We start from the raw sequence: 27,720 nt of genomic DNA, 5'->3' as shown, positions 1-27,720 counted from the left end.
ATCTACTCGACATAGATGCTGATCTTTTTCTCTATTTCGTTTGTTAAGCCGAAGCGACGCGCCGGTGGCTGATCTTCTGTCACGGATCGGTTACCATTTTGTTCGAGAGGATTTTGTTCGGCTGAACGTTGAAAAATATATTCACAGAGAAATATTGTTTACAAAATGCATAAATATATTACTAATATTGTGGCAGCATTTCCTGAAAAATTGTGCCAAGCATCCCTTTTGTCAATAAATAGTAAATAGAATTATTACCGTATTTTCGTCTGTGGGAATCTTCTAGCTGACGAAGTACAGTGTTTTCTCGATATATGTCGACAACATGGGTCTTGCCAGCGACATATATCGTCCAAGAGATATTATTATTCTTTGATCCACGTGAACATGTTTGCAGTTTCAACGAATTATACTTCTTTCTTATCTTTCACAAAAGAAATTTACTAATTCAAAAACCATCCTGACCTATGTCATAGAATGCTGACATTTAACGGTTCTATAATGTTTTCCTTCCGACTTTTCAGTGAACTTTACCCTCGTATAATTCTAGAAAGAGCGGACTAAAACAATTAAAGCAGAATTCAACAAATACTTCAGATTTAACTAACAAATTATATACAATGTAAATGAAATATATCAATATCAATATATCGGTACAATGAATTCTCGATATATGTCTTCTCGAATTATGTTTACACTCCTCGGCGTCCGAGGCCTCTCGATCTTCGTGCCCCTGTATACCCCGCGGTAGTGGGGATAGTTCCGCGACTTTTATCAGCCAAGTATTCGCGACAAATATCGAGAAAATACTGTAGATGTGTTTCTGCTGCTCTGACTTTTTCAAAATGAATCGAGGAGTTTACGTAGAGATTCGCAGTCGAATAATTATGATTGTTCGACGATAACTGCTTACTGTCAGCGTCGTCGTCCCGAAAGTTCGCCGGGCGAATCTGGTGCCGGTTACAAACGTATCTCGCGCCGTCTGTCGGAAGATTAAACGACGTTTATAGCGGCGAACTTTCGCCTTAATTGCCACGCCGGAACCCGGAAACGTTTTCGAAGTTGGAAAGGGCTTGTTGGAACATCAAAAGCGCCGGAACACCTTGTTCACCAGGGCGTGAGGAAAGAACGGCATTTTCTTTGTCGGCCTCCTCGCGGTTTCTGTGTTTTCGCGTGGCCCGGCCAATCCGCGCGGCAGCGTCCGACATTTCGCACTATTTCTCCCTAGTTTTGAACTTAACTCCAAAACTTCCTTCAAAATCCTCACGGGGAACCTAACCACGAGGCACCGTCATTTTTCCTTCGAAGCTATTAGGACATTTCACAATTAATTCGAATTTTATTTTATAGATTTCTCTTTTCTTTATGCTAACCAAAATACGAGCCTCGTTTTCTATAACCTATGGAAGATTAATGATTCTAATTATTAGACTCCGGATTTCACGCAATCATGACAAAAATGTGTAGGTGCAACTCGAAGTAGTGAAAAGTTCAAAAGACTTTGAAAGTATCGATAATAAAAATAAAAATATAAAGTATATAATAATAAAAATATAAATTCACGTTCAGCCCCTGTGCCATCTTGCTATTTAAAGCAGTGAAAAGTTCAAAAGACTTTAAGTATCGATAATAAAAATAAAAATATAAATTCAGTGTTTAGTTCACGTTTAGCTCCTGTGTTGTCTTGCTATCGACGCAGAAATTTTTATTTTCCATAAATATCCGGCAATTATTATTATACCTCGGTACACCATCTTGCAAAGTATGAAACGATATTCGTTTTACTTATGGTTAGGTAGATTGAAGAGGACAAGCAGACTCTGCTCTGGCTATAAAATAATTTTAGACAACGGAACTGGAAGAATCAATACCCTCGGGGATAGAGATTATTTTAGAGATCGTTTAGAACACCTTTCGTCGCCATTAATGGGAAGATCACGCTAAAATAACAGTCGTTTCCCCGGAATCTCTGGAATCCTGTCGTTCGAATACTTCCGCCATTCGCCGCGAGCCTCGTGTTATAACTTTGCTTGGGCAAGTCATATTATTTGAAACTTTCGTTACACACCGCGACAGAGTTGCTATTGTCGTTAAAACTAATAATTAGTCTTCGGATGTGTGCTTAAATGTGAACTTCTTAACGATATTTCACGGAAGTAGCACACACACACAAGCTCTCTGCCAAAGGTTTGATACAGTCAAACATTGATTCATACATAGTTCTTATAGTTTGCATACTCTTTTGTGCAACTACTACCACTTGCAAAAATTATTCAATCATACCACTCAACTGTCTATCGTTGTAACTGTTCATATTTACAATATGGACAATATTTCATTTAATGATAAACGCAATAGTAAAATATTAATATAAACATTAATGTATTTGTTTTTTTTTCTATGATGCACACCCACCAGGGGTAGTACTAATTACACAAAATGTCTGCTTGAGTAAAAAAATTCTTTGTCACAATTACATTTATCTTCTTATAGTTTGCATACTCTTTTATGCAACTACTACCACTTGTAAAAATTATGCAATCATACAACTCAACTGTCTATCGTTGTAACTGTTCATATTTACAATATGGACAATATTTCAATTAATGATAAACGCAATAGTAAAATTGGTCATGTATAAAGAAAATATTAATATAAACATTAATATATTTGTTTTTTAGTACGAATTACACAAAATGTCTGCTTCAGTAAAAAGATTATTTGCCACAATTACTTGTATTTCACTGGACAGAACAACGAATAATCGAATTTTGTTGCATTTGACATTTAATATTTTGCTGAATTTATCGCTGTTGAGCAGGGTTTTGCCGAGTTAGTTATACAGGCTATATTTAATTGCAAGAAAGACAGCTTTGGATGAGGACATAAAATTGCAGAAATATGTTGCTGGGGAGGAATTAGATCCGAACCGATGTCGTTGTCGAATAGATTCCAAACACCGTCCACAAACAACTGAAGGTCTGACATAATGCGCGGAAGATAATCCTAACTAAACTGCTTACGTTTCAGAACGAAAGCCAAGAATGTGATCGCAGTATATTAGACCTGACGCGGCTTCGAAGTAGACATTAGCTTCGAGCTCCTATCTCGATTTAGTCTTAATACGATGGGATCCGATATCTTATTCGATGGGATATAAATTTTGCCGATGGATTACTTCCGTTTCGCGTGATACACTTCCAGCTGATGCACACTGAAACAAAATCGAATATCCTCCCGTCCGCGGAAAGAAGTCTGCGAAACCTACCTAAAGGCTATTTAATTAAACCTTTGCGGCGTGGTATCCGATTTAATTAACGGCGCAATTAACTTGTATCTATTTCTCTTAAAGGACCGCGAGTGCTCTCCAAACACCGTGCGGGAAAGCAAGCTATAGAAAGGGACGTTTTATCATATTCTTCAGCCCCGGTGACGTTTCAAATATCCAGGAATACGTCCAGGATCGTTTTTTTTTAAGGTTCCTTTAAGACTATTATTCTTCCCGATGAGTGCTATAGGATGCGATAAAAAAATGTTTGACTTTGAGAATGTCGGTCATGGTCAACTTTGCACCAAACTATTTCAACAGTTTTTACAGGTAACTGACGATTCGAACTACTAAATTATAATAAAAGCTTGTGTGGCCTGTTCTAAAACTTTTCGACATATATGTTGTAGGAAGAATGTCCTATTCATTAAGAAAATAGACGTTTTTCTTTCCTGTGACCGCCGGCGATAGGACCTTACAAAACCCGGGTTTAATAGAGTGGAAACCGTTCAGTAAAAAAAATCACGATCGTACAATAAAATGTTCAGACATTTATCCGAAAGGGGAAAGTTGCTTGAACGCGTTTCGTATCCTATCTCGCGAAAAATACACCGATAAATCTTTCGAGCGGCTAGAAATGCTGGCAATCCGACTCTGCCGTGAAAACGACTCGTTCAGCGGATTTCGAAGTTAATCTGAGCAGCGATATGGCTGCTGGTAAGTGCGACCGGTTCTCCTGCTGCAAATTGACCGATCGAGGGTGTCAGAATGATGGATCCGATTACATAGTCACGGATCGCGTCGTGTTTCGCCGCGTCCCTTAACTCGCCAAAGTTGAATTGTTCGCTGACAGCTAGGCAACTCGGCCAAACCTTAAGGGTCTTTTCTGGTTTTTCATTTGAAAAAAACTCAATTTTTAGTTATTCGCATTTCCTTAAGTCCAAGTGCTGTCTAATAATAATAATAAAATCTCGAAAGCTCGATCGTCTCAAGGATTGGCACACAGTGGCCTTGTAAATTCATGGCAAAAATTTGACAAGTGGAAAGAATGTGAAAATATGTGTAATAACATTCAAAGTTTAAAGTATACAAGGTATAATTAATACTTTAGTCGTTCGTATTGTCATGTCGGTGTACGAAAAAACAATTGAGTCAAATAAATAAATAACATAAACTGTTGGGTTATGTTTGAATAAAGCGGCGTGGGCTTGGTCATGAGATGATGTTGAAGAACAAAGGAAACAAAGTGGTGATAGAACCATTTCTACCAACGAAAATAATGCAGAACGGCGAGTATTTCTCACTTGAAACAAAATACACTGATTTCGCTATATATGTCGCCGAGACCTGGATGATAAACGTCGCGGAATTATTCGCACCACCGCGGGGTGTATTATCCCCACTACCCCGTGGGAAAATAGAATGACTAGCTCATATTTAAATCCATATGTAACCTCTTTTCGTAAATATATAACAGAACAATTAACTCAGTTAATTCAAATTAATTCAGTGTAATTTCCCAACAAACAGCCTCTTATCACTTAACGGTTCAGAGGAAACATTGCTACATTTGTATGTCAGTACTAATCTTCATGTTGCTTATTTACGAAGGCAGAAAATAGAGTAAAACGAGGCGACACGACGGAAGCGTGTAGATCATTATAAATGCCGTGATGCTGATCGACGAAGTGAAAACAAAGATCTCTAGACGCGAATGCAGCGTTTTCGAACAATAGGAGAAGTTTCAGGTTGAATGAACGAAAGCTGTGATGCTCGTAGAAATGCAGCAGGTCTCTTGCGGTTGCAGAAGAGAGCCCCGAGATTGTTTACAAGTAATTCAAATAAAATCCATCGACCTTCTCCGAGATCTTACGAAGAAATCTTTGATTGTCCCGCGAGCCTCGGCGAGGATTTCTGCAACTTTAAGTCGCCGCACAAAGCGGTCATTAGAACAGAGGCTGATCACTTCGAGGAGTTTCCACTGTAACGTCTGAACAATTGTTCTTTATACCGCGCCACTTGGCTCGGATTCTCCCCCTTCGTTAAAATATTGTAAATAGATCGTCGATCTTTGTGCAACTATACATATTTTTTAATAAACAGAGCTGCCTATTGGTTACCGAGCTGGCTTTTTTCGTTAAATTCCACTGGATTAAAAGGGAAGAAAAAATTTTTTCGAAGGACCATAGATGTTCTACATAAATTGTTTTTAGGAAAGAAATAAATACAATAATTGAAAATATTAATTATGAATATTAACAAATAAACTGAGGATTTTTAATTCTAGATTGCGAATCTTTATGCAAAATAAAAATTGTTTGCTTCATTTGCAAGTAAGAGGGGCCAAGTAAATATTCCTTTCTTCTTTCAATAATGTTAACAAGCTGACACCAACATATTAATATTCTTAAATATTTTTAATCTCTTCACTTTGCTTCAAATTGCAACTCTACTCATTCTTGTCGCAAATGCATAAAATCCGCAGACAATAAGCGTGTAGGAAATTTTGTATAAAAGTGGAGTAGGTAGTAGACATATTAACTTTTGGTAATTTAACGTCGGATTGTCTCGCTTTCAATGACCCGATCTGCGAGCAAATTCTCCGCAATTGTACCGATCGATGATGAACAGGTGCGGAGTCGAATATCTTAATGATTTCCGAGACGATCGGGTTTAGCACGTATCCGTCATTAGGCTTACCGCGTCGCGGCGAACATCGTCGACAGATAGCAGATGTCAATCGTCTCCGTTGGAGAACCATGTCGAGCAAATGGACGAGCCTAATGAATTCGCGATCGATTTCGGGGTGCAGACTGTTCAGCTGAATCGATATCCGAATGAGAGATCAATTAAATTGAAACGACGTGTTTGCTGCTTTTATTAACACGAATAAATTGCTGCTATTTGCCCGAAATTACACGGGAAATGTTTGCGCTGGTAAGCATTCCGACCACGTGAGTGTGAACCGTAATTATGCATGTAGAAAACACATTTCCACGGGGTCGACGGTCTCGATTAAACAATTATTCTTCGTTCTAACGCTTTAGCGCTTTTCATTTTCATACCCCTAACTCAAGCAGGAGGAGTCTATATAAATACATTGCTGAAATGGATTTTCTATTGTTCAAAAAAAAATTGTCTATTCTTTGAAATCTTTCAAATTCTTTTATTAACGTTAGAATTAACTTTATACAATTTCTATTGTCATAATAAAGAACTATTGTCTATTTCTACATACAACTATTTCTATTGTCTTTAATAAAGAACTGTTTCATTCGTCTGGCGACAACATTTTTATAATTTCAGTAATTGCGAAAGAGGATTAGGAGCCAGTCATTTTGAGCAATAAAACTGACTGTTTTACATTACTTTGTAAAAATAGCAAGAATTTATGTACCCAAATGTTTAGCTATTTTTTTAATGGTACATAACCAAGGAAAGTTGAACAATTTCTCGTGGAATAATCGTACATTAAAAATATTAGGACCAGTCATTTTGACTGATTTATTAAATCAAGCAATTGTCTATAGTTCTTTACTTGAACCGATCGAAGGTTGCAATAATTCCGCTGACGTTTGATTTCAGGCTCACCATCAAGGCAGGATGTCCAATGAACCTTGAAAATTTCCCAATGGACACACAGAGATGTCCATTACAATTTGGAAGCTGTAAGTGTACACCATCAACAGTTTTGCAATTATTTCAGAGAAAGTTCTCCCGCGCCCGTTCTTCAAGAAATTTCATACCTTTGATGGACTAAAAATAGCGGGTGCTGTCGAGGATAAAAATATCTACTTGGATTTTGACTCTGACTCTTCATTTTCTAAATAAAATGAAATAAAAGACGTATGGGTTAAATTCCGAAAACTGAGGGTGACAAAGAAAAACTGTTGCAAATTGGTAGCCAGCGTCAAAAACAAAGAACGCCCGGTTGAATCCTTCAAGAAAGACGCGGCTGATTGCTGAGGTCATTTGAAGCAACTTTCTCCTTTGCGAAAATGTTCTCCGCGGCTCCGTTTGGGAGTTATCAACGAAAAATACGGACCAATCAGACCGCAGCAACAGCGGACGGTCGCGCGGAACGTAGCGTTCGTATTGGCCGAACCAGAATCCGTTCGCTGTTGCCGCGCCCTGATTGGTCCTTGTTTTTCGTTAATAACTCCCAAACGAAACCGCGGAGAACATTTTCGCAGAGGAAAAAGTTACTTCGAAACACCTAAGGAATCATCCCTTTCAAGAAAGCACAACATTTTTCGGAAACTCTAATCATTAATATTTTGATTTTCTAGTGTATATAAACTATTATTTATTAACCGAAACCCTAGAAATTCTGCACATCCCTTTATCAGAAATACGTTGTATTAAATTAATCACTTAAGAGAGAAAATATTTTATTTTGAAACTATTCAGACACGTTTGTGATTAGATCTTGTTTTCTTTTTAAACTGAATTAAAATTACGAAAAAATTACACTATGATAATTTTGCGGACTGTGTGTTCAAATTCTAGAGAGTAAATGATAATGTGCGAATATGTATCGTGTCTAACAGTTTGACCACGTGTACTCGGTTTTTGAATATTTGCCAGAGTCAGTATGGTGTGCTAATGTCGTCCTTGAAGGGTTAAATGTCCTTCGTGGTAAAATCCGTGTAGGCAAACGTTTATCGATGATGTTCATCGTGACGGAAAGATTGAGCTCTTGCACCTCGGGGACAGCTACGTAACTACCCCTCTTTTGTGAGAACATGTTCCGAGGAGAAAAAAAGAAAGAAAGAGAGGGAGAAATAGAGGTTTCGGCTCCGTAACAGATACGTAGTGCCCCCTTGAGTAACCTTCTGCCAAAGGAGAAAAGTAGCGCTTATTCGCGAGCGAATTCGTTCTGTTTTACGACACGACTCCTCTGCGACAGCTCCGTGCAAGAAATATTCTCTTGATTGCAGTCGGTTACACGAAGCGGGACGTGATCTACAAATGGAACAGCGCGCGACAAGTAGCAATCGCCGAGGACATGAAATTATCCCAATTCGATTTAGTTGCCAATCCGACTGCGAATTATTCTGCATCGCCGACCCTTCCTCAAGGTAAGTTCGGTAACTTCGCTTCTCTAGATCGACGCTTCATGACTTACCGTCGTCGCCGCGCGACCGAGTTTCAATTCGAAAGAAACGATTCGTTTGTTATACTGATTTCACGCTTTCAGTTTCTCCCCAAGGTACGCGGGTGAAATACTGAAAATCGAAAGTAATCAAAAACATTGTTGCCGGAAACAGAGCATTTCAGTAAAAATCACCACAGAGTTGTTTTTCTTTTTTTTTTTTTAATAAAACGTACATTTAGGAACGAGTTCCATTTTCTAAACGAACGGTTCGCTCAATGTTAACTCTTAACAAATTGAAATCAATCTTGCCTTGTATCATAGTGTTAGAAATAAAATGAGACGGCAGAATATTAAGTTTGCGATTAAATCGGTTAGGAACACGTTTAAGAATTATTAATTTAAACTTGCATGGAACAGCAGTGACCCTAATGTCTTTAGTTTCATATTCCACGCACACATTTAATTTTACAAATTTTCTGATACATTTAATTTTACAAACAGTATAGAAAAAGCAGATAATAGTTAACCAATGTGCTGTGAAGTTTAATTTTTGTAATTGACTTGATAGATAAGAAAACTTTCTTAGACATGATCGGTATAATGTGTATAATATCGTTAACTTAGAAATTCGTAGCATAGCTTAAGAAATGTTCTTAAATGTGCCAAGACTCCGTAGATTCGCGATAAGGTAGAGTGACCAGGTTACCGACAAAAATAGGCGAAAAATGGTTTTACGTGCCTCAACTTTTCGTCCTTATATGAGAATATTTTTCGCTGGAAAAGGGCTCATTGGAAAGAGGAAGGTTCAATCTAGTGCGCGCTGGTCATGAGCTGATGAGATTATGCAGATATTTGGTAATATAAGCGTTAGAAGTAGGCCAAAAATTGACGATGTGCATGCCGTGGAGTTCAAGCATTTTTATGCCATTGTAGGAGTTTTCTGGATGAAATCGAGAGTAGCGCGCGCTGCAAATTATCTCACAAATTGAACTACATTTTGTCTTGATTCTCTGCGAAATAGAGCCAAAAACTTGAAGCATGTTTCTGTCGTCAGAATTCATAATATCGATAATACAGAGCAAAAAATGTGACAAGTTTAGTCACAGACTTAGGACCCGTCGGATCAAGACCAAGATGGATCTTAAGTCAGTGGCTGAAGGCTGTGAACGGAAATTATACAGCAGTTACCGATGTGCTGACTCTGCACTACCCACACTGCACTACTCTTGGTTCTGAATTTGCCATGTACATCGCCAAGCAAAATCTGGTGGCCAACAGACAACAAATAGCATTTTTCAATTGCATTTATCAAATTGACAACGTTTTTTAGTGCTGCTTTTCTTACATCTTCCGTCGGCAACTCGGGTCGTTTATTTTTTCGTCGTTCTAGGCTTTCAAAAAATCGAAAATAATTCCGGAATACACATTGAAGTCCTCATTTTAATTGTATAATTTTTGTGACGTCAAATGTCTAAAGCATTAATGGGAGGGACTTATTTTTTCGTGCAGAATCACCCCCTCCACGTTTATAGAATTTCGGGACACCCTGTAGATATGCGCAATAAAATAGTTCACGAAAGTTAAAGGTCGTTTTGTAAGAGAACGGTTGACTCGAGATCCATGGTTCCTTTTGTTTCTCGCGACGAGATGCAAAAAAAAATTTGACCTTGGCCAAGGTCAATTATGCGGTGCATTTTTTAACAGATCTCTACCGATCCAGAGGTATAGAATCACGCTATAGTAGTCGTGACATACAATTTTGATAACCTCTGTGCAGATGAAAAATATCTAGCACACATTGTATTTAAGTTTAATAAGCTTTTTACGAGTGCGGTAAATTACGACCGCCTTCGATTGAAACGACACAGTTAATGAAAAAGACTTAAATGTCGCATAAAAAGCAATATCCATCGTGACATAAAAACGGAGGCGATTAAATGAAGCCGCTGCTTTCCGCGGAACAAATTGGAGACTTGCTACGTGAGAAAACTTTCGATGCTCGGTAAGAACTTTTGACGGCCATATGCGCAATAGTCACTTACTACTGCCATTTTTAAAAAAGGCTAATAGGTGTTTGTTGTTTCTTCGATTTCCTTCAAGGTTTCTATAAAAAGGCGTTTATGGTTATTAAAATAGAATAAACATAGTATTGTGTGATGTTTAGCTAAAATGTGATTACAACGTACAGGTATCGTCGGGACAGGTGTACCACTTAGAAGATAAAAAGAAGGGACAGGTTACAGAGGAAGAGCGGCTTTCCTCTGTACAGTGATTTCTCTATATATGTCGCCAAGGCCTGGACGATAAACGTCTCGAGAGTAAACATAACACGACTCGGGTATGTCTCCTGGACGATACATGACGCAGGCAAGACCCGTGTTGTTGACATATATCGAGAACTCACTGTATTTAGAGATTTTGGATTCGTTGTGCGGTAAAAGAGTGAGATATAAGATTTTCTTTATTGAACTCTCAAAAAAGTTTCGTTAGAATCTTTTGTAACTTGAATATGTTCCCTTGTCAGTTCCGGTAAGACCCGCGGTTATTCTTCGTCATCGTCTTCGGGCAACACAGTGAATTCTCGTTACGAGTCAGTTGCGCGGTTCTGGCGACTCTTAGACGAAATCTGTGGTTCTCGCCGAGCGTCGCATTTGAAATGCACAGGGCACGCTGGAAACCTAAGAGTCACATCCGTCAATAAGTCATAAGCCTATGACTACTAACCGATAGTGACAAGAAGACTGAGAAAATGTCTTTCTCCGATACAATGTTGCACGTAGCACGCAAGACGGGTCTCACCGCGGTGGTGTGGATGGTTCCACTGACTCCAAATCGTAAGGTTGGCACGGACTTGTAATCAAAATTCACTGTAGCAACGTTGCTATTGAGCCTGAGCAGAACGAGACCGTTAAACCTACAGTCCTAGACAAAATGATAGCACTTGCGTACTATCTTTAATTTCTCGAAGACCACTTGGAATTTTTGTATGTAACACATAATATCATAATTGTTATGACGTACAGAGACGAAACCTCTTTGTAAATAAGGTTGACCTCGCTAGCACACTTACAAAATTTATACATATATTTCCACAAAAAAGAAAGTTACATAATAAGTAACAGCAAATTAATAATGGGTGTATCCGCCTTTATTTTCTACTACTTCGAGCATCCGATTTGGTAAGTATTTATATAGCTTTTTAATTGTATCTTGCGACAAATAACCCCATTTTATCTTAATAGCTTCTTTTAATTGTTGAATATTATCGTACTGTTTTCCATTCTTATATACAACTCGTGCGAGTACTCCCCAAACATTTTCAATAATATTCAGGTCCGGGGAGCATGCGGGCCATGGCATAACTGATACATTTTCTCTTTTTTCTTCTTTTTTCATCGTCATGTTGAAAAATAAATTTACCTTTGGTAATTCGTTGTGCATGTTCGTTAATTTGTTGCGAGATTAGATTTTTATATTTCTGACTATTCATTTTTCCTTCAAGAAACTGTACATCTGTTTTACCTTTGTATCCAATTCCGACCCAGATCATCACACCAGCCCCACCCATTTGTCCTCGTTTTTTCACAATTCTTTCTTTTCTTAAGTCGTGGTAATAGAATGATAATCCATCTGGGCCGTCCACATTGAACTTCTTTTCGTCCGTAAATAAAATACGTCTCCATTTCTTCTTCCAGTGAATACGTTCTGTGGATGGTGAGTACTGTCGGGATAGGTTACGGGTAATCAGCATATACAGCGCGTGGTTGGACTAGAGTTTTATTGTGAGAGGGACGATACACCCGCGTAGCCCGCGTGTCCGCTCTCGACGAATTCTCTTACAGAACTAAACTTACGAACTAACCATTCGCTCGCTAACGCATCCTCACAACAATCCCTCTTTCTTCATTCTCACGGTCTGCATTCGCTCTTAACTAAACTAAACACACTCGCCCTACGCGACACTCGACCCAGTCATCTAAACACCCACTCGACGCTATCGCGCAGCACGCAACCCGATATTCATTCGTACAAACATACTTTCTTAAAACTAAACACATGGCGGAGACGTGGCGCCAGCTTGTCGCCGCCACAGTTCTTTTGCAAATATGCTTAATATGCTTAAATATGCTTTTGCTTCTTATGATGTTTTATTAACGGAGGTTTTTGCTTCATTTTCAATCTTTGAATAAACTTACACGTCTGAAGAACACGACGAACACTTCAAACATTTTCAGTGATGCCTGCTTTTTGATCAATTCCACGTGATGTCAATGTTATAATAATAACCCTTTTATCCCGTTCTGATAATATTGGCGGTCTCCCACGACTTTTTTTCTTTCCATAACGTGCAATTATATAGTACCTTGCGACTTTTTTTAATAATCTTTGAAATTTCGGAAACAGTAACATTTCGACTTTTTAATTCAATAATCCTTGCAATTTCAATTACACTTAATTTTTTTCCGCGGCTCATGTCGACTTTTAACTTTAAAACTTAAAACTTGCTATTAACTGCTTGGCAACTTGCAAACTATTGAAAGATATCAGCACAAAGCACAAGCGTGCTATCATTTCGTCTCTCCAGATCATGTACTACATTCAGAAATACTAATTAATTTTCAAGAAATTAAAGATAGCACGCGTGTGCTATCATTTTATCCGGGACTGTAGCCATCGTCTGAGGGCCTAACAGTCCGCGGCTTAGATTTGCGTGCATCTCCGTGTAAAAGGAGCTCTCGAACGCCACAAAGCGTGCGCGACGTTTGAAGCGGACGGCGAAAGGGATTCGTCGGTGCTAGGAGCGCGTCTAGCAAGCTCAGTGAATTGGAAACGATATCGCATTAGCGACGGGACGGGCTAAAGAGCTGGCTAAAGAGAACGAAGAAAACGTGCCGCGCGATAAGTCGTTTGAGACAAAAGAAGCCGCCGATGAGGGCGAGGGCTTGTTCAGATCGGGGCGTACGGGGTGTACGAAAGGGGAGGAATGATCCTATAACGACTGCAAAGAGAGACGGCTCGAAAGTTCGCCCGGTCCCGGGGATTTTGCACGGGAATATCGAGGAACGATGCGGACCGGAAGTGGCATCGGGAGGAATCAAGGAGTCCCGGAGGTGGCACGGCTGAGTTCGAAGCCGTGAGAAAACGGTGCGGCGCGGGAAAACGAGGGGTAGCCAAGAAACGAGCCAAGCCTCCTGACGTTCAACGTCGCCAGCCAGAGCGAAACGACGACTAATTGCTGCAGCATCCTTCGGCGGAAAACTCGTTCCACTTGCATTTCCATTGTAGCCCCTTGCCCCTTTGCCCCCCCCCCCGTCCTCCACGCCAACAAAGCAGGAGCGAAGACGTTCCGTCGCGAAGACTTCCGACTTTTTAATTGAATTAGCATCGATTAACACTCCGCCAGCAAACAAGTGTCGCGCCGACCAATTGTGATTGCACGCCCGGAAACCTCGTTGTCTTTCAACGTCAACGTGATTAGAGAAACGCCCGCTGTCACGTTTCCCGACCAGATAAACAAACAGACGTTTTCGCAACACACAGGGTGAACCAACTCATATTCTCACCTGTAGCGACTGCATAACAGACCTAGGCAAAATTTCGAGAAAAAATATTTAAAATACTATTTTAACCCTTAACGGTCCGGAAGTATTTCAAGTTTACTTCCCACCAGGTCCAAGCTATTTTTCGTACGAAGAGAAACTGTGGACTCAACATTTTTATATCAACTTATAGAAAGGAAAATATTAATATTTTAGTGAAAATTTATTAACATATGTTCAGAGTAATATTGTAGGATAACAAGATGATTTAAATTTGATTTTTGCCGCCATATACGCGGCATCGGACCCGGTAAGTAAAAGTGCCATGCATGCCGCTTATATGGTGGCAGTGGTCCGTTAAGGGTTAAATAGTATAATTTAATGTGGTTCAAATGAAATACTACTTTAAACGGAATGAAAAATTTCGGCAAATAAAATATTTTTATTTTGACAACTAGATACATAAAATAAAATATTTTAATGTTGTATTTCAAATATTTCCTTACAATGAAAATAAGTTGAGCAAACAGTTAATATTATAAATTGTAATTTTTAACATAAGAAACTATAATGGTTAACAAAGTATTGTTTGTTGGTTAATTACGAATATTTGCATGTAACATGTTGATAAACAGACGATAATGTCGTAATAAAGTTACACGCAACAAAATATCAGAAAAGTATAAGTTACTATCAACTATTTGAAATACTGTTTTACACAGACCTACAAAATAAGTTTCGCTATTTTCAATATTTTCCAAATAAAATACTACTTTTAAATAATATTTCAAAAACTTTTTCTTATAAATAAAATAATTTATTTGCATAATTATAGGTATGCTTTAAAAATAAAATAAACTATTTACTATTTTCTATTTCAAATATTATTTTGCCCAGCACTGGTACATACGTTGTTTTAGCCGTTTGCGGACGGGTATTTTTTAAGAATGCTCGTAACATATTTCTTAGAGACCTTGTAGACTCTGCAGCAAAGGATTCGTGCTCAAAGGATTAATACGTTAACTTAGCCACGTCGGAAATTCATTTTCATCGTAACAGGCTCGAATAAACTGAATTGTGTTAGGATTTGTAAAATGCAAAGGGGTTAAGGTAGCATCCACTGTGATAAATTTCAACTTTATAGTCTCGAATTACTCCAACTTTATGGGAATTTTCAGGGTTAATTAAATAATTTATATTTATTCTGACTTCTAAAAATCTTTGTATGTGAATTTTTCAACTTTAGCGAGCTTGAATCAAAAATGGAATACGAAATCTACTTAAAAAATGGGAAAAAATTGTAAGTTTTCCAAAAATCAACATTTTTAAAAGTGTTTTCGAATTTCTTCGGAAATGGTACAGAGCAGCTTCTGGTTAAATAAATATTCCACAAAAGTGAAACAGGTTTGATACTGCTCTCATAAACATTCTCGGGTGTAGTAAACTCTGCACCGAATCGTTTCATCGTCCTAAGAATCGCGAATTTGTGTAAACATTCGCAGTCCGCTGATAATATTCAATGCTACATTTGAAACTACGTTGCTATCTCTCGCTTCTCAAAGGGTCAACGCGAGATAAGCCCGAAGCTAAGAGAGTAGTCGACGTTTCCTAGTAAATTCGGGACTTCCTTGGACGCCACAGCGTGCACACTTTGAAAGCCCCGGTCTAGATGATAAAGAAATGTGTCACAGATCTCGGATAAACGTGAGGTATTATCTGGTTTTAGCCGACTACTCGATGCTGCTGGTATACTTTCATTTGCAAAGGCACATGGGTAATTTCCTCATACAAGTGTACGGACCGTGCGTTCTGCTGGTGGTCCTCTCCTGGGTATCATTTTGGCTGAATCGGGAAGCCACCGCCGATCGCGTATCACTCGGTAAGTCTGTCATCGATTTTAAATCAGTGACATTACACCAAATCTCTGCTGTGCTACCCTAAGAATGTAACGTAGCCTCAATTCTACATCCTGAGTCGTTTTACGCGTACAGTAGTCTCTCGGTACATGTGAAAGAGACGTGCACGATATTTGCGTGAAATTTATCCCCACTACTTATGGTAGTGGGGATACTAATCCGACGACAAATCTTCGTTGTTTTGAATTATATTTCTTTTGCGAAACCTTTGCCAACCTTGGCCGTATTTACTTGTTCAATTGATCATCGCGATCATAGTTCGGGTCAAAGCGACCGATATACAATACAACTCGTTGTAAAATATAGTGAATACAGTGAATACTCGATGTATGTCAGCAGATCGGTATTTGCCAGCGTCATGTATCGTCCAGAAGACATACCCGAGCCGTCCGAGGCCGCTCGAGCTTCTTAGCCACTCACGGGGTATACCTCGCGGTAGTGGGGATAATTCCGCGACGTTTATCGTCCAGACCTTAGCGACATATATAGAGAAGTCACTGTATTCGATCTAGTTGTTAGTTGTGAGTAATGAAGTTTTCACGTATACATCGAGACGTTACTGTACTTTTGTACTAACATGTTTAGAGCAATTAATATAGAATGCGACTCGTGCAAGAGATATGTCTCGTTCTTTGACGAAAATGGTCCCTTGAACAGCACCATACCTCTTTCAGGCTTCCATGTCTATTTTCAATTGAACGTGAACATTTCCCATTGAAACTTTCAAGTTCAACGTCAGAGATTTCGCTCGAGCCTGTTGTTGAAACTCTTTCTGTTTGACACAACTACCTGACAAAATGATCTTCTGTTTGGAAGAACGACATGAAAGAGAGCTTGTCCGCGTTTGTTTAAGGAATAACGACCGTGTTGACGATGACATTTTTGGGATTGGAGGCACGAACCGATCTGCCGAAAGTTCCTTACCCCACTGCCCTAGATTTCTTCGTTTTCCTTTCGTTCGCGTTCATATTCGCCACTATTATACAATTCGCGGTGGTCCATTACTTTACGAAGTACGGCTCCGGGGAGTGTTATTTCAGCTCCGACCTGATCGAAAGCGAGAGTTCCAGCGAAGAGGACGAACCGAATACGCGGCCGCTGGAGAAGGAACAGGTAATGATTATCCCAGAAATCATGTCAACAATAACCCTCTAAATATACATATGTTTACTCGATATATGTCCAAAACACGGGTCTAGCCGAGGACACATATCAGCCAGGAGATACTAGTCTTTGAAACACATTCTAGAGGCTTCGGTTCGTGGCCCCTCACGGGATATACCCCGCGGCAGTGGGAATATGTAGTTCTGGGCCTTTTATCGGCTAGGTGTTTGGGACATATATAGAGTAAACGCGCCGTGCTTAAGTTTCGTTCTTCCTCTTCGAAACGGACCTTGAACAGTTTAATTGGGTTGAAAGTTGCGTTTGCATTAATGCAACCTTTATGGATAAATAGATCATTTATTTGCCAGCCTCCTGGCCATAAGAAAGGAACTCGGTTCACAATGATTGCCCTATTATCTTACACTCTCACTCGTTCATGCATCAATCAATCCTTCCAGCTTATTATACCAGGTGGAGAAATAACTTTGTCCACCTTGAATATTTCGGTTACTTGTAATGATATGAAAAAATGGTAAACAAAAAAGTTGCATGGTATAGCGGCGGAAATATTGTGATGCAAACATTTTTCATCTGCACGAAGGCGTTCCGGAGATTTCAAGGTCACCTTGACTTCCTTGACCCATCAGTTTTAGTAAAAATTCGAACCTTTCAAAATAGAAATCGCATAATGTCGTGGTGCACTTCAAATTAATGATCGTTCCTTTGTTAGCGTTCTAAATGTGTCACGCTTGCACACACGCAGCAGTGCAATAAATGCAGAGCAGGGGGAGGGGCACGCGTCTCGTAAAACATCGTATTGGCAGAGCAACGATTTCAATTTTTGAATTCCTTATAGGAATCAAGTTTTCCGATGTGACTGTGGAACGATGCCAAGATAGAGGAAGACGGTCTTGCGTAAATCCATAAGAAGCACGTCCTCAACGTTTCGATTCGAGTTCTCCGAGTGCGATTTTAAAATATCGCATGAGCCACTAAATTTGCGAAATTTGAATTCTCTACTTCTCGCTACTCTACTTTATTCCTCACCGTGCAGACATAAATTCCACCATGAGGAACAGTAAACTAACAAACCTCAAATATCTAGTCATAATTGTCGTACATATACCCAGTGTCCAGATAATTGCATTGTATCAACCTGCTCTCCCCTACTCAACAATACAGAAAAAGTAATGTAAAGATTCGACGAAGTACATCACTATAGACTGCGGATTTTTATTTGAAATAAAAATTGTCGAGGTCAATGCTAAGACATTGAAGTCACATGAAAACGTATTTTGCTCTCTTAATCATCTTAGACACTCTAAGATAACATAATAATATCCTTGAATTCTTCTAATGTCTTTTTAGTTTTGAGTTTGACCTGTAAAACCAGCAATACCATCTAATACATCAATATTAGAAGCAATAAGTACAAAATTTCAAAAGTTTCTTCTATTTATGTAAAATCATAAACATATCATCAAATCAAACATATTAGGCAACTTTCTTCTACTTCAGTTGCAGGCACCACAGGTCCATAGAAAACCCTCGGGCGTTCCAGCAGCCAGAGAACATTCGAGACGGAATTTCACGATGAATGAGGACGGTAGGATCGAGGTAATACCACTGTCGGCGATCCCACACCCCAACAAGGATCCTGGGGTTGCTAATTGGCAGATGTCCTGCGTGGCCTGCAGTCCACCGCCGCGGCCACAGACGCCGGACCGGAAGACATCCGGCAGGAGACGACGCAGGAGAACGCCGAGATACAATTCGGTTTCGAAGATTGATCGTGCCAGTCGCGTCGTCTTCCCGTTGTTCTTTTTGGCGATCAACGTCTTCTACTGGTGCGCCTACCTGTCGCGCAGCGAGCGCATAAACTATTACAACGCAAACTCGAACGGCACGTGAGACCGGCGGTGATCGAACGTAAACAAGAAGCCTAATCCCGTCGAAGTGACTCGAGGGAACGTCCGTCTTCATGGTCGACCAATCTACAATACTTTAAGCGAGCATGTGCGTAATCCGAATTATCTCATTGCTCCGGATGGGAGAGCAACGAGACTTGCGTGAGATGATGTTCTATGCAAAGACAACGATTACCGTAGAAGGTAACGACATAGTGAGGCAAAGCAACCGGCGGAGACACACAGCGACTCGCATGATTATTCAAGCACCCTTTAAATCGGAATAACTTGTTTAAAAAAACAGGCCAAACAACTTCAGTTTCTATGCGAAGCCGGAAGTAAGCGTTGCTTGTCACATCTATCTTTCTTTCTTTTTTTTTTTTTAACCTGAGTCGTTTACATATATCCGGAACAAAATTTCACTCTTCAATCTCTTTCTTTCCAATATTTATTTCTTCCCATCAATGCTTTAAACGTTTGACTTCAACAAACATTCCTGAGTTTTTTTTTTTTAGATTTTCTGAAAGCCTGGAACAGTAAAAAAAATTAGGACATAAACGACTCAGGTTACCCCCGGAAGTTGCCATAAAAGTTTCATCGAAATTAGTTAATGTTGATATTAGAAAACCGAAATCATTATAATTGATTTCTTCACCGAAGAAACTTCGGTGAACTTCACCGAAAATGAAAGTGAAAGAAAATTGAACTTCACCGAAAATCATTATAATTGAAAAGGTGTCTGAACAATTACACGAGTCATTGTACATCGAGACTCTATTTGCGGGTCCAGCTATGGTTCTCGTGCGCAGGACCGTTCACACAACGGTCAAATCATTCTCAGAACCACTATGTAACTTTCTTGACAAGATACAACGAAGTCGGAAAGTCGGAGCCCGAATGAGATGACTGAGATCAGAGTGCGCTATATCTTGTCGAGCAAGAAGAGCGTGAATCATGGAGAATGGATAGTTTTCACTGGACGAGGCGTCAGGCGTTCTTTACTGCCATAATATTCTTTATCGACCGTCGGAACCAAACCTCGAACGAATCTCTGTTTTTGGTTCCGCAGGCTATGTTACCTCGATGTATCGTTGCCATCTGACAGTCTGTCTAATGAGAGCGGCCAAAATTTTAACTGGAGAACACTGCGATAAGAATCCAGAGATAGTCTAGTAGTTCGACCATTTTTTTACGATGCACTCTGTGGTAATTTTTTTTTTTTTTTTAATAATCGTTTCACGCAAAGAAACTTTTGATTGGGTTCTACTGATTTCGCGAATGGTTTAAAAAATGTTTGCCAACAATAAATGAAAGCTGGATTGGGGGAAAGATTACCGGAAAGCTAAGGTATGCTATGCGAAAACAAACTGTTATGGATTAATTCAATAGGAAAATAGGAAGTTCTGTCTTAGCGTAGCATAACATAGCATTGCATATCATATCCCCGCTTTACGGTAGTTCCCCGGATTTAGGATTAAATATTACCGAGGATAATAATTTAAAACGTATCTTCGATTACTGCGTGAAACAGCGAGCGATGGGGATGTAGAGTAAAATAAATGCAGCAGCTTTTCTAGTAGTTTCAATTATGCTGGACAAGTTCTCATCAAACAGACTAAATTCATAATGGTATAGTACCGACGTGTGTATGTGGGGACGATTTTCATAATTATAATAATACTTTCGGGGCACGTGTAACGCACATGTAATATAATATGTGGTTTGATGAAAGGAAGTTGAATCTGTTGGACCCTAATAATCGCCAGAAAAAAAACATAAAAGTTTAGAGTAACGAACTTATTATCGCCCCCATACACGATGAATGCCGACCAAAAGTATGAAATCGAAATGTACCAAAAGTATAATGCGAATGACGATGTGAGAAAATAATAGAATTAAAAGCATGTTTATCCGATCCTTTAATATGTTAATTAATTAACAATTGTTCAGAAAACAGTGAAACGCAAAGTTCATACGAGACTTTTTACGTCGGTTTATGTTAATTAAGACTAATTCTTACATTTTTAGGATAAATAGTATCATTAAGACGGTTGGTTCCATACTTTTGGTGAATTGCGCACTAGTGTCATCCCTCACTATGTAAACACAGTGTTCAAGCTAGTTGACTATTTTTGAAAAGAATTCAACTTCAATATTTTCCTCGAAAGTGAAAATTTTATTACATCAGTAAATATGAGCTTCGTGAAACGGAAGAAATGGTTACGTTATATCGAGTGTTGTTGATAAACGTTACATAATATATTCATAACAAATACTCGCCAAATGTGTGCTTGTGAGAAAACATGTTTGAAGTACAAACGACGTGTATGACAAGACTATTAACAGACGTTTTAGCACTAGGAGGACCAATACTATTATTCAAAGAATTTCAAGAAACGTTGTAGGAGTCATATAATATAATTAACATACAATAAAAGTCTCAATAAAAAATTTTATTTTATATTCGATTTATTAAAAGTGAGTGTAACTAGGAAACCGGAATTAATAATTTATATCGTACATCTTGAAAAAGAAAAATAGTAATTAAATAGAAAATAGAGCAGTTTGACCTGATTGGTCCTTCTAGAGTTAAATCCACATTTAATTCAATTATAACTAAACGAAAGGAACTAAAAGCGAAAAAAAGAACTATAGTTCATTTGATTTTGAACAAAACCGTTAACGAGAGGTGCAGAATATGTTTTAACCCCTAGAAGAGTATTTAGCGATTGCAGATAGAAGATAATGCGTATTAGGTGCGACAATAAAAATCTACTGCAAAATTAGTAATTTGTTACTTATTGTTATTAACACGTATACAACATATGTATGCTAGATTCGATCCCAAAAAATAGTGAAATCCTCGTACTATCGTGTATTTATTTTTTCATACGCTACTATTGACTTTCTTTCTTTATAATTTTTTTTCATATTATTACAAATAACAGAAATATTAAAGGTGTGCAAGTTATCTGGTTTTAGGTTCCATTTTTAATGTTGTGTTTTTTATGTCACATTCATTATAAGCAACCCCAAAAACCCTTACTTACAAATTTTCAGAAAGCTGCGATGAAAACTTGAATTATGGCCACGTTTTCGCGGTTCCTGAACCACTGTGCACGCAAAGTATAGGTTTTCGAAATTGGTAACATTGAATAAAGATTTCAACACGATTAAGTTTACAGAATGAATTAATAATGCTGCAAATTATGTTTTCTTTATCATTTATTAACATAATTTTCATACATATTGATAAATAATTACACGTATTATATTTATCATTATTATCTTGACCCGTGACTTATATTGTGAATTATGTAATCATAATCACCGAGAGTACAAAGCATGGGATTATGACTACACAACGACAGTGATTCTTACAATTTATCTACATAATGACTTAATCGCCAACTTCAGATTTTCTTATACTGTTTCTCGTTGGCAAATGTTCAAAGCATTTAGAGAGAATTACAAAAATAGAAGAGCAGAGAAACGGCGTTCAAAAATATTTTATATATTTGTACTATATTATTCTATTTCTAACACAATAAGTTAAATATTTCGATATTTCTTTATAATTCTGTTTTAATTCATGAATTCACAGTTTTATTGAATATTGCGACATCAATCGTTAAAACACGAACTTTTTGCTGAATCATTAGATCAAACCTCTAATCGACATCGTCAATTAAAAGTAGGAATTTTCATAGATAAGCCAAATTCTTATGTGTATTACATTTTTCGTTATTATATGAGAATAATAAATTATGTTATAGTTTCTGAAGTCGTCAGAATTATCAAGATGAATCGATCATTTTTAAGACATCGCCTAACTCATCTGCATAATAGTCTGGAACTATCAAATCTTTGGAATTTGCACTGACCGTATTCATAGCATCAACATCCTTTTGCGTTGTGATTCCCGTTAGTACGAGTAATGTTTTAAATCCGCAACGTTTTCCAAAGAGAATATCGGTATCGCGACTGAAATAAAACAATTACAGTATGTTAGATACCCAATCAACGTAAACTTGTAGACATAATATGTAACATTTACTTGTCACCAATCATTAGAGTCCTTTGAGGATTCAAATTATATTTCTTAACTATGTATTCGATCAAGAAATCTTCTGGTTTTCCAAGCATCACCGCATTTCTATTGCTCGCTGATTCTATTATTTTTATAAAGCAGCCAGTACCTATACAATACAAATATGTAAAACTGGTTTTGTATTTTTAGAAAGACATTACGTCTGCGAAAAACACTTCTAAGATTAATTTCAACAGATTAAAGTAATTGCTAAACCTGGGAATCTGTTAGTATTTGGCGAAGGTCTCTCTGTATCAATATTTGTTCCTATGAAATGAACATCTGGATCTTGTAAATAAGTAGCAGTTTTCATAAGCTTCGGAAAACTAAAATCTTTATCGAATCCTACAACCACTGCTCCCACTTCCGGATCAGGCTTAAAGTTTATGACCATCTCTACTTCATCACCATCCATACAATCAGGCTGTGATAACATAACATAAACATTGTAAATTTACCTTTAAAATTACATGAAACAATAACACAATTTTTGTTTAGAATACTCACACCAATGCCGCAATGTTTTATCCCTACGGCTTCTAGTTCTTTGGCAATACCTACACTTCCAACTACATATACCTTCTTATCAAATTTCTTTTCGTTAAGGTATACAGCAGCCAAGAAGGAAGTGCACACTATTTCTTCCTAAAATTGCATTAAAACATTATCATTAATAAATTATCAAAAAACATTAAAATTATATTAAAAAATTAGGTTAAATTTGATTTACCACTGTTGCATCATATTTAAGATTTTTACATTTTTCCACAAATTCAGACCTGGTTTTCGTATTGTTATTTGTTATATACAAGAACTTTTTACCTAACTGTTTCAATTTATTCACAGTTCCTGGTGAACCTTCTATGACCTCGGTTTCTCTCCATAGTACACCTAAGGTTTACTGAGATTAAAACACCATTTATAACGTTATACACATAATCATAGACTCTTCTATTTAATATTGATATTTTTCATCCATAGAATTCGTAGTGCAAGAACAGTATAACACAAAAGAAATTGTTTATGATTCGTATTATAAACATTTGATTACTCACCATCACAATCAGATAAAATTACATCAATAGATTCCATGAAATTTTTAAATTCTTCTTTCGATAATGACGTGATTTTTTTTGCTGTCATTTTTTGATAATGTATGAATCAATCTTCTTTAATGTAAAATCCTTGATCAACGACGCGCAACGTACTCTTTATCAATAAATCACTGAGAGACAACTTAGACAACTCGAGAGATGATCTTCTAACAGAGTGTGGCCCTGGCTGATAGCCACGCATTTGCAACGTGACCTTGCTCGCTTATTACATAATATAGGGGTATAAAGGGTATAGCTACACTTCATTCACAACTACTAGTAATCACGTGTAATGGTAATTGAAGTGTATTACTAGTGCGATAGCAGGAATTGAAGAAAACAGCACATTTTCTCAGGCATGATAAATTATATTTCCGATTTCGATCATTTATGTTACATGTGTACGTATTGTTAGGATGCATTTACAGCAAAACAATGTAAGATAGAATATACATTTTAGTTGTTTCAGAAAAAGGTTTAAAACAAAAACACGTATTATTAAACATAGAAAACGTCATAAACCAAACCATTCAGATATACATATAAAATAATGACCCAGTTAGCCAAATGCCTACTCGACCAAATCCTGCTCGAAGCAGAAGAGTTATGTATTTCGTACCAAACCCTGCTCGAAGCAGAATTTGGAACTCCTGTGCTTTGATTGTGACACCAAAGTGTGTCGTGGAATTCATAAGGCAATGCGGCGGCAGATGTTTGTCACATCCATGCGAAGCCTACAGGTAAAATTCCATGCGGCATCATGCGGCATGGGAGCCAAACTTTGACTTCGTTATAGAGGGCAGGTCCGTCGCACTAAGAACGGACGTAACCTTGTTCTAACAGTAAATATCGGTAAAAGTTGAAGTAAATCTTCCTGTGTAGGGTGGGAAAAGGTATTTTATTTAAGTTTCAATGCGTAATAAAGATAAAGTGATGCGTAAACACCACAATGTGTCGTGAAAGACAAAGCGCCGTGTTGTATAATTCGAAGAGCGTACGTGCGAGAAAGAGAGAGAGAGAACGAGCGCGAAGAGTGTGCGTGCGAGAGAGAAAGAACAGAGCGCGAAGAGTGTGCGTGCGAGACAGAGAGAGCGCGAGTGTGCGAGAGAGAGAGAAAAGAGCGCGAAGAGTGTGCGTGCGAGAGGAAGTGGATTCGAAGAAGATTGAAAGAAGTATATGGAAAGGGATGACGGAATATTTTTAATTCATTAATTTCTTTTAAAGCCATAATATGTATAATTTTTAATTTATGATGCGCGTATGTTAGGTGTTGCGCGTTACGCGATCATGCGCAGTGCAGTTTGCGACACCAGACTGGGAATAACAGCTCTCACGACGAAGGTGTCGGTGTTTCGACACGCGCACTGATTCCGTCTTGTTTGATTAGTGATTCCTTTGTTAGTTAATTACTAATTATTAAGTTCGTAAATTAACTCTGAAGCGGTGAAGACTGGATGAGCAGTGGATTCGAAGGAAGGAAGGATAGAAGCAGAGAAGACGCCAGATAAGTATTGCCACGTGGTATTGTTACCAATACACGTAACAAATTATTATATATTTTGTATATTCTTTATTCAGTTTTCTTTTACCCCCATGGATCGTAGAGTTTTGAAGAAGTCGGTTTTCGCGAAACCGACTATAATAAATTAAGCGCTAGGCAGAAACGAAATATTCGGCGCGAAATAACCTCAAATTTGAGGAAGTTTTCACGTGACAATAAATTACAAAGTCCCCCTAATCTTGATAATCTGCAGAACATTCCCAGCACGTCTTCTTTATCCGTGCCTGTCAGTAATAATAGTAATGAAAGTCTTCTTAATATTCCCACCACATCTTCATTCACGCATGATTCGTCTTCTACCTTTTCATGCGATGATGTGGTTTGGGAATATGCTGGTACTGTTTCAGAAGTATCATTTCGTGATGGTTTAGCATCTTGCTTTGTGGACAATAATTTAACGCACACTCAGGGGAACAACATCTTATCTCTTCTACGTACCCATTCGTGTTTTTCTAGTTTGCCGAAAGATATAAGAACGCTCATTAGTATACCATGTACCAGTGTCGTCACCTCTGTGGTAGAACCAGGAGAGTATGTTCATTTTGATGTAGAGTTGGAAATAGTTAAACAGTTATCTCAATGTTCTCCAATAATTCCTGGAGAGTTGCAATTATATTTTCATGTGGATGGATGTAGTTTAGATAGTTCCAATACAATTCAAATTTGGCCTATTTAAGTCAGAATTGTAAATATCTTAAATAGTAAACCCATTGTAGTAGGGATTTATAAAGGCACTCAAAAAACAGAGGATTGTAACAATTGTCTTCAAAAATTTGTCTCTGACATAAACTTGATAATCTCAAATGGAGGCATTACGTTCCACGAGAAAAAAATTCCAGTCGTATTAAAACATTATATGTTTTATTGCTGATGCACCAGCGAATCGTCGATGGATGAAGAAGACGGTAACATATTGGGAATGTCCCAGTAGGTTATCGCTGTGCTGGTTCATTTTGAAACAGTATAGTTTATTCCAAGTTGCACATTGTACATTACATATTTCTCGTGTTATGATAAATTGTATTGTTATTATATATAGATACGCATGGAAAACAAATAACTTTATGTTATAATCAATAATATCTTCTGTGCAGTATTGTATAGTATTATTTTAGTACTCTAGACTTTATATAGTACTCACAAATATTTTTAATTATTTCAGATACCTATTTTTCCAAGAATGCTTTACTACCAGGATTACCACCGTAAGTAATTTGGAACAAATGTCAAAACAGTATTATTTTGAGTTGATTAATGAATTGAAAGTGAGTATATACATTATTCTAGAATTAAAAAAAATTTTTCTTCGAAATATATCTATTGTACAATGAGAACAGAACATATATTGCGTCCTAATGTAAGGCCCTTTTTGTTTGTAGGAAGGAGAAACTAAAAGAGTGGTGTGCTGTCCATGCTGCCCATGCCTAATGACCTATATTATGTATTATAAATTAATTAAACTCTTCTTAAGCGCCCCCATACCTTATTTTCCATTCGAGGGTTTTATTTCCATTATTTTAAGATTTGAATATTTATTTTTTATTTTATAACAGTTTTGTTATGATAATTGAATTTTATATCATTTTTATTTCCTTCGTGTAACTTGTACAGTTCATTTTTTTAAATTTTATTGTCTATTCGTTTTCTTTCTTAAGATTATAAATATGAAACAAATAAATTTATATAATACAAATATATGTAAAATAAAAATAAATTAAGATTAAAATAAATACGTTTGTAAATTCAATTTTCCCTCTCGTCGTTTATTCCGATTTTTCCCGATATTTACTTTCAGAACAAGGTTACCCCTTTCTTATTGCGACGGACCTGCCCTCTATAACGAAGGCTGATCGAAGCCAAAGTGTGGCACGAACAGGCACATATGGTAATGCGGCGGCAGATAGATGGCACTTCCGTGTCAAATTTTAGTGGCAGATTCAAAGCATTTTGCTTACTGGGGACCTTAGGGATCACCCGTTTCAAGGAAGTACAATATTTTTGGAATATTGGTATATCTAAAAGCTAAAATTATTTCAATAATAGTAAAATTATAAAAAAAAAATAACTGGAATATGAAATGCTACCATATTTACTATATTAATTGGTCGTTTTGTATCGAACGTGTTAGATAAAACGAGACTA

General features: G+C 37.7%; 2 protein-coding genes across 2 annotated transcripts in view; one reads left to right on the top strand and one right to left on the bottom strand.

The window, feature by feature from the left end:
- Positions 1–19,211, top strand: part of Grd (GABA-gated ion channel) — a 65,516-nt gene extending 46,305 nt beyond the window's left edge. The window contains exons 5-9 of the mRNA XM_076791281.1: positions 6,854–6,936; positions 8,209–8,349; positions 15,633–15,785; positions 16,676–16,935; positions 18,445–19,211. Of these exons, the coding sequence (XP_076647396.1) occupies positions 6,854–6,936; positions 8,209–8,349; positions 15,633–15,785; positions 16,676–16,935; positions 18,445–18,837 (1,030 nt within the window). The 3' untranslated portion in view covers positions 18,838–19,211. The remainder of the gene's footprint in view (positions 1–6,853; positions 6,937–8,208; positions 8,350–15,632; positions 15,786–16,675; positions 16,936–18,444) is intronic.
- A 2,829-nt stretch (positions 19,212–22,040) lies between these two features.
- LOC143355474 (glycerol-3-phosphate phosphatase) lies at positions 22,041–24,233 on the bottom strand. The gene is made up of 6 exons (XM_076790284.1): positions 23,979–24,233; positions 23,654–23,814; positions 23,431–23,568; positions 23,140–23,347; positions 22,891–23,032; positions 22,041–22,817 (listed from the first exon to the last, which is right to left on the bottom strand). Exons 1-6 carry the CDS (start codon positions 24,064–24,066, stop codon positions 22,631–22,633), a joined length of 924 nt encoding a protein of 307 aa, XP_076646399.1. The 5' UTR covers positions 24,067–24,233; the 3' UTR covers positions 22,041–22,630.
- Between the last annotated feature and the right edge of the window lie 3,487 nt (positions 24,234–27,720).

Source organism: Halictus rubicundus, chromosome 7 (genome assembly GCF_050948215.1).
Source record: "Halictus rubicundus isolate RS-2024b chromosome 7, iyHalRubi1_principal, whole genome shotgun sequence".
Classification (NCBI taxonomy): Eukaryota; Metazoa; Arthropoda; class Insecta; order Hymenoptera; family Halictidae; genus Halictus; species Halictus rubicundus.
Note: the sequence above shows the minus strand (reverse complement) of the source record. Positions and strands in the feature narration are given on the sequence as shown.

Bases quoted from the DNA above. Each gene is read 5' to 3' on its own strand.
- LOC143355474 (XM_076790284.1), bottom strand. From the start codon at position 24,066: ATGACAGCAAAAAAAATCACGTCATTATCGAAAGAAGAATTTAAAAAT. The intron at 23,569-23,653 runs GTAAATCAAATT...ATGCAATTTTAG, and splicing joins TTAAATATGATGCAACAGTG to GAAGAAATAGTGTGCACTTC. The intron at 23,348-23,430 runs GTGAGTATTCTA...ATGTTATCACAG, and splicing joins TAAAACATTGCGGCATTGGT to CCTGATTGTATGGATGGTGA.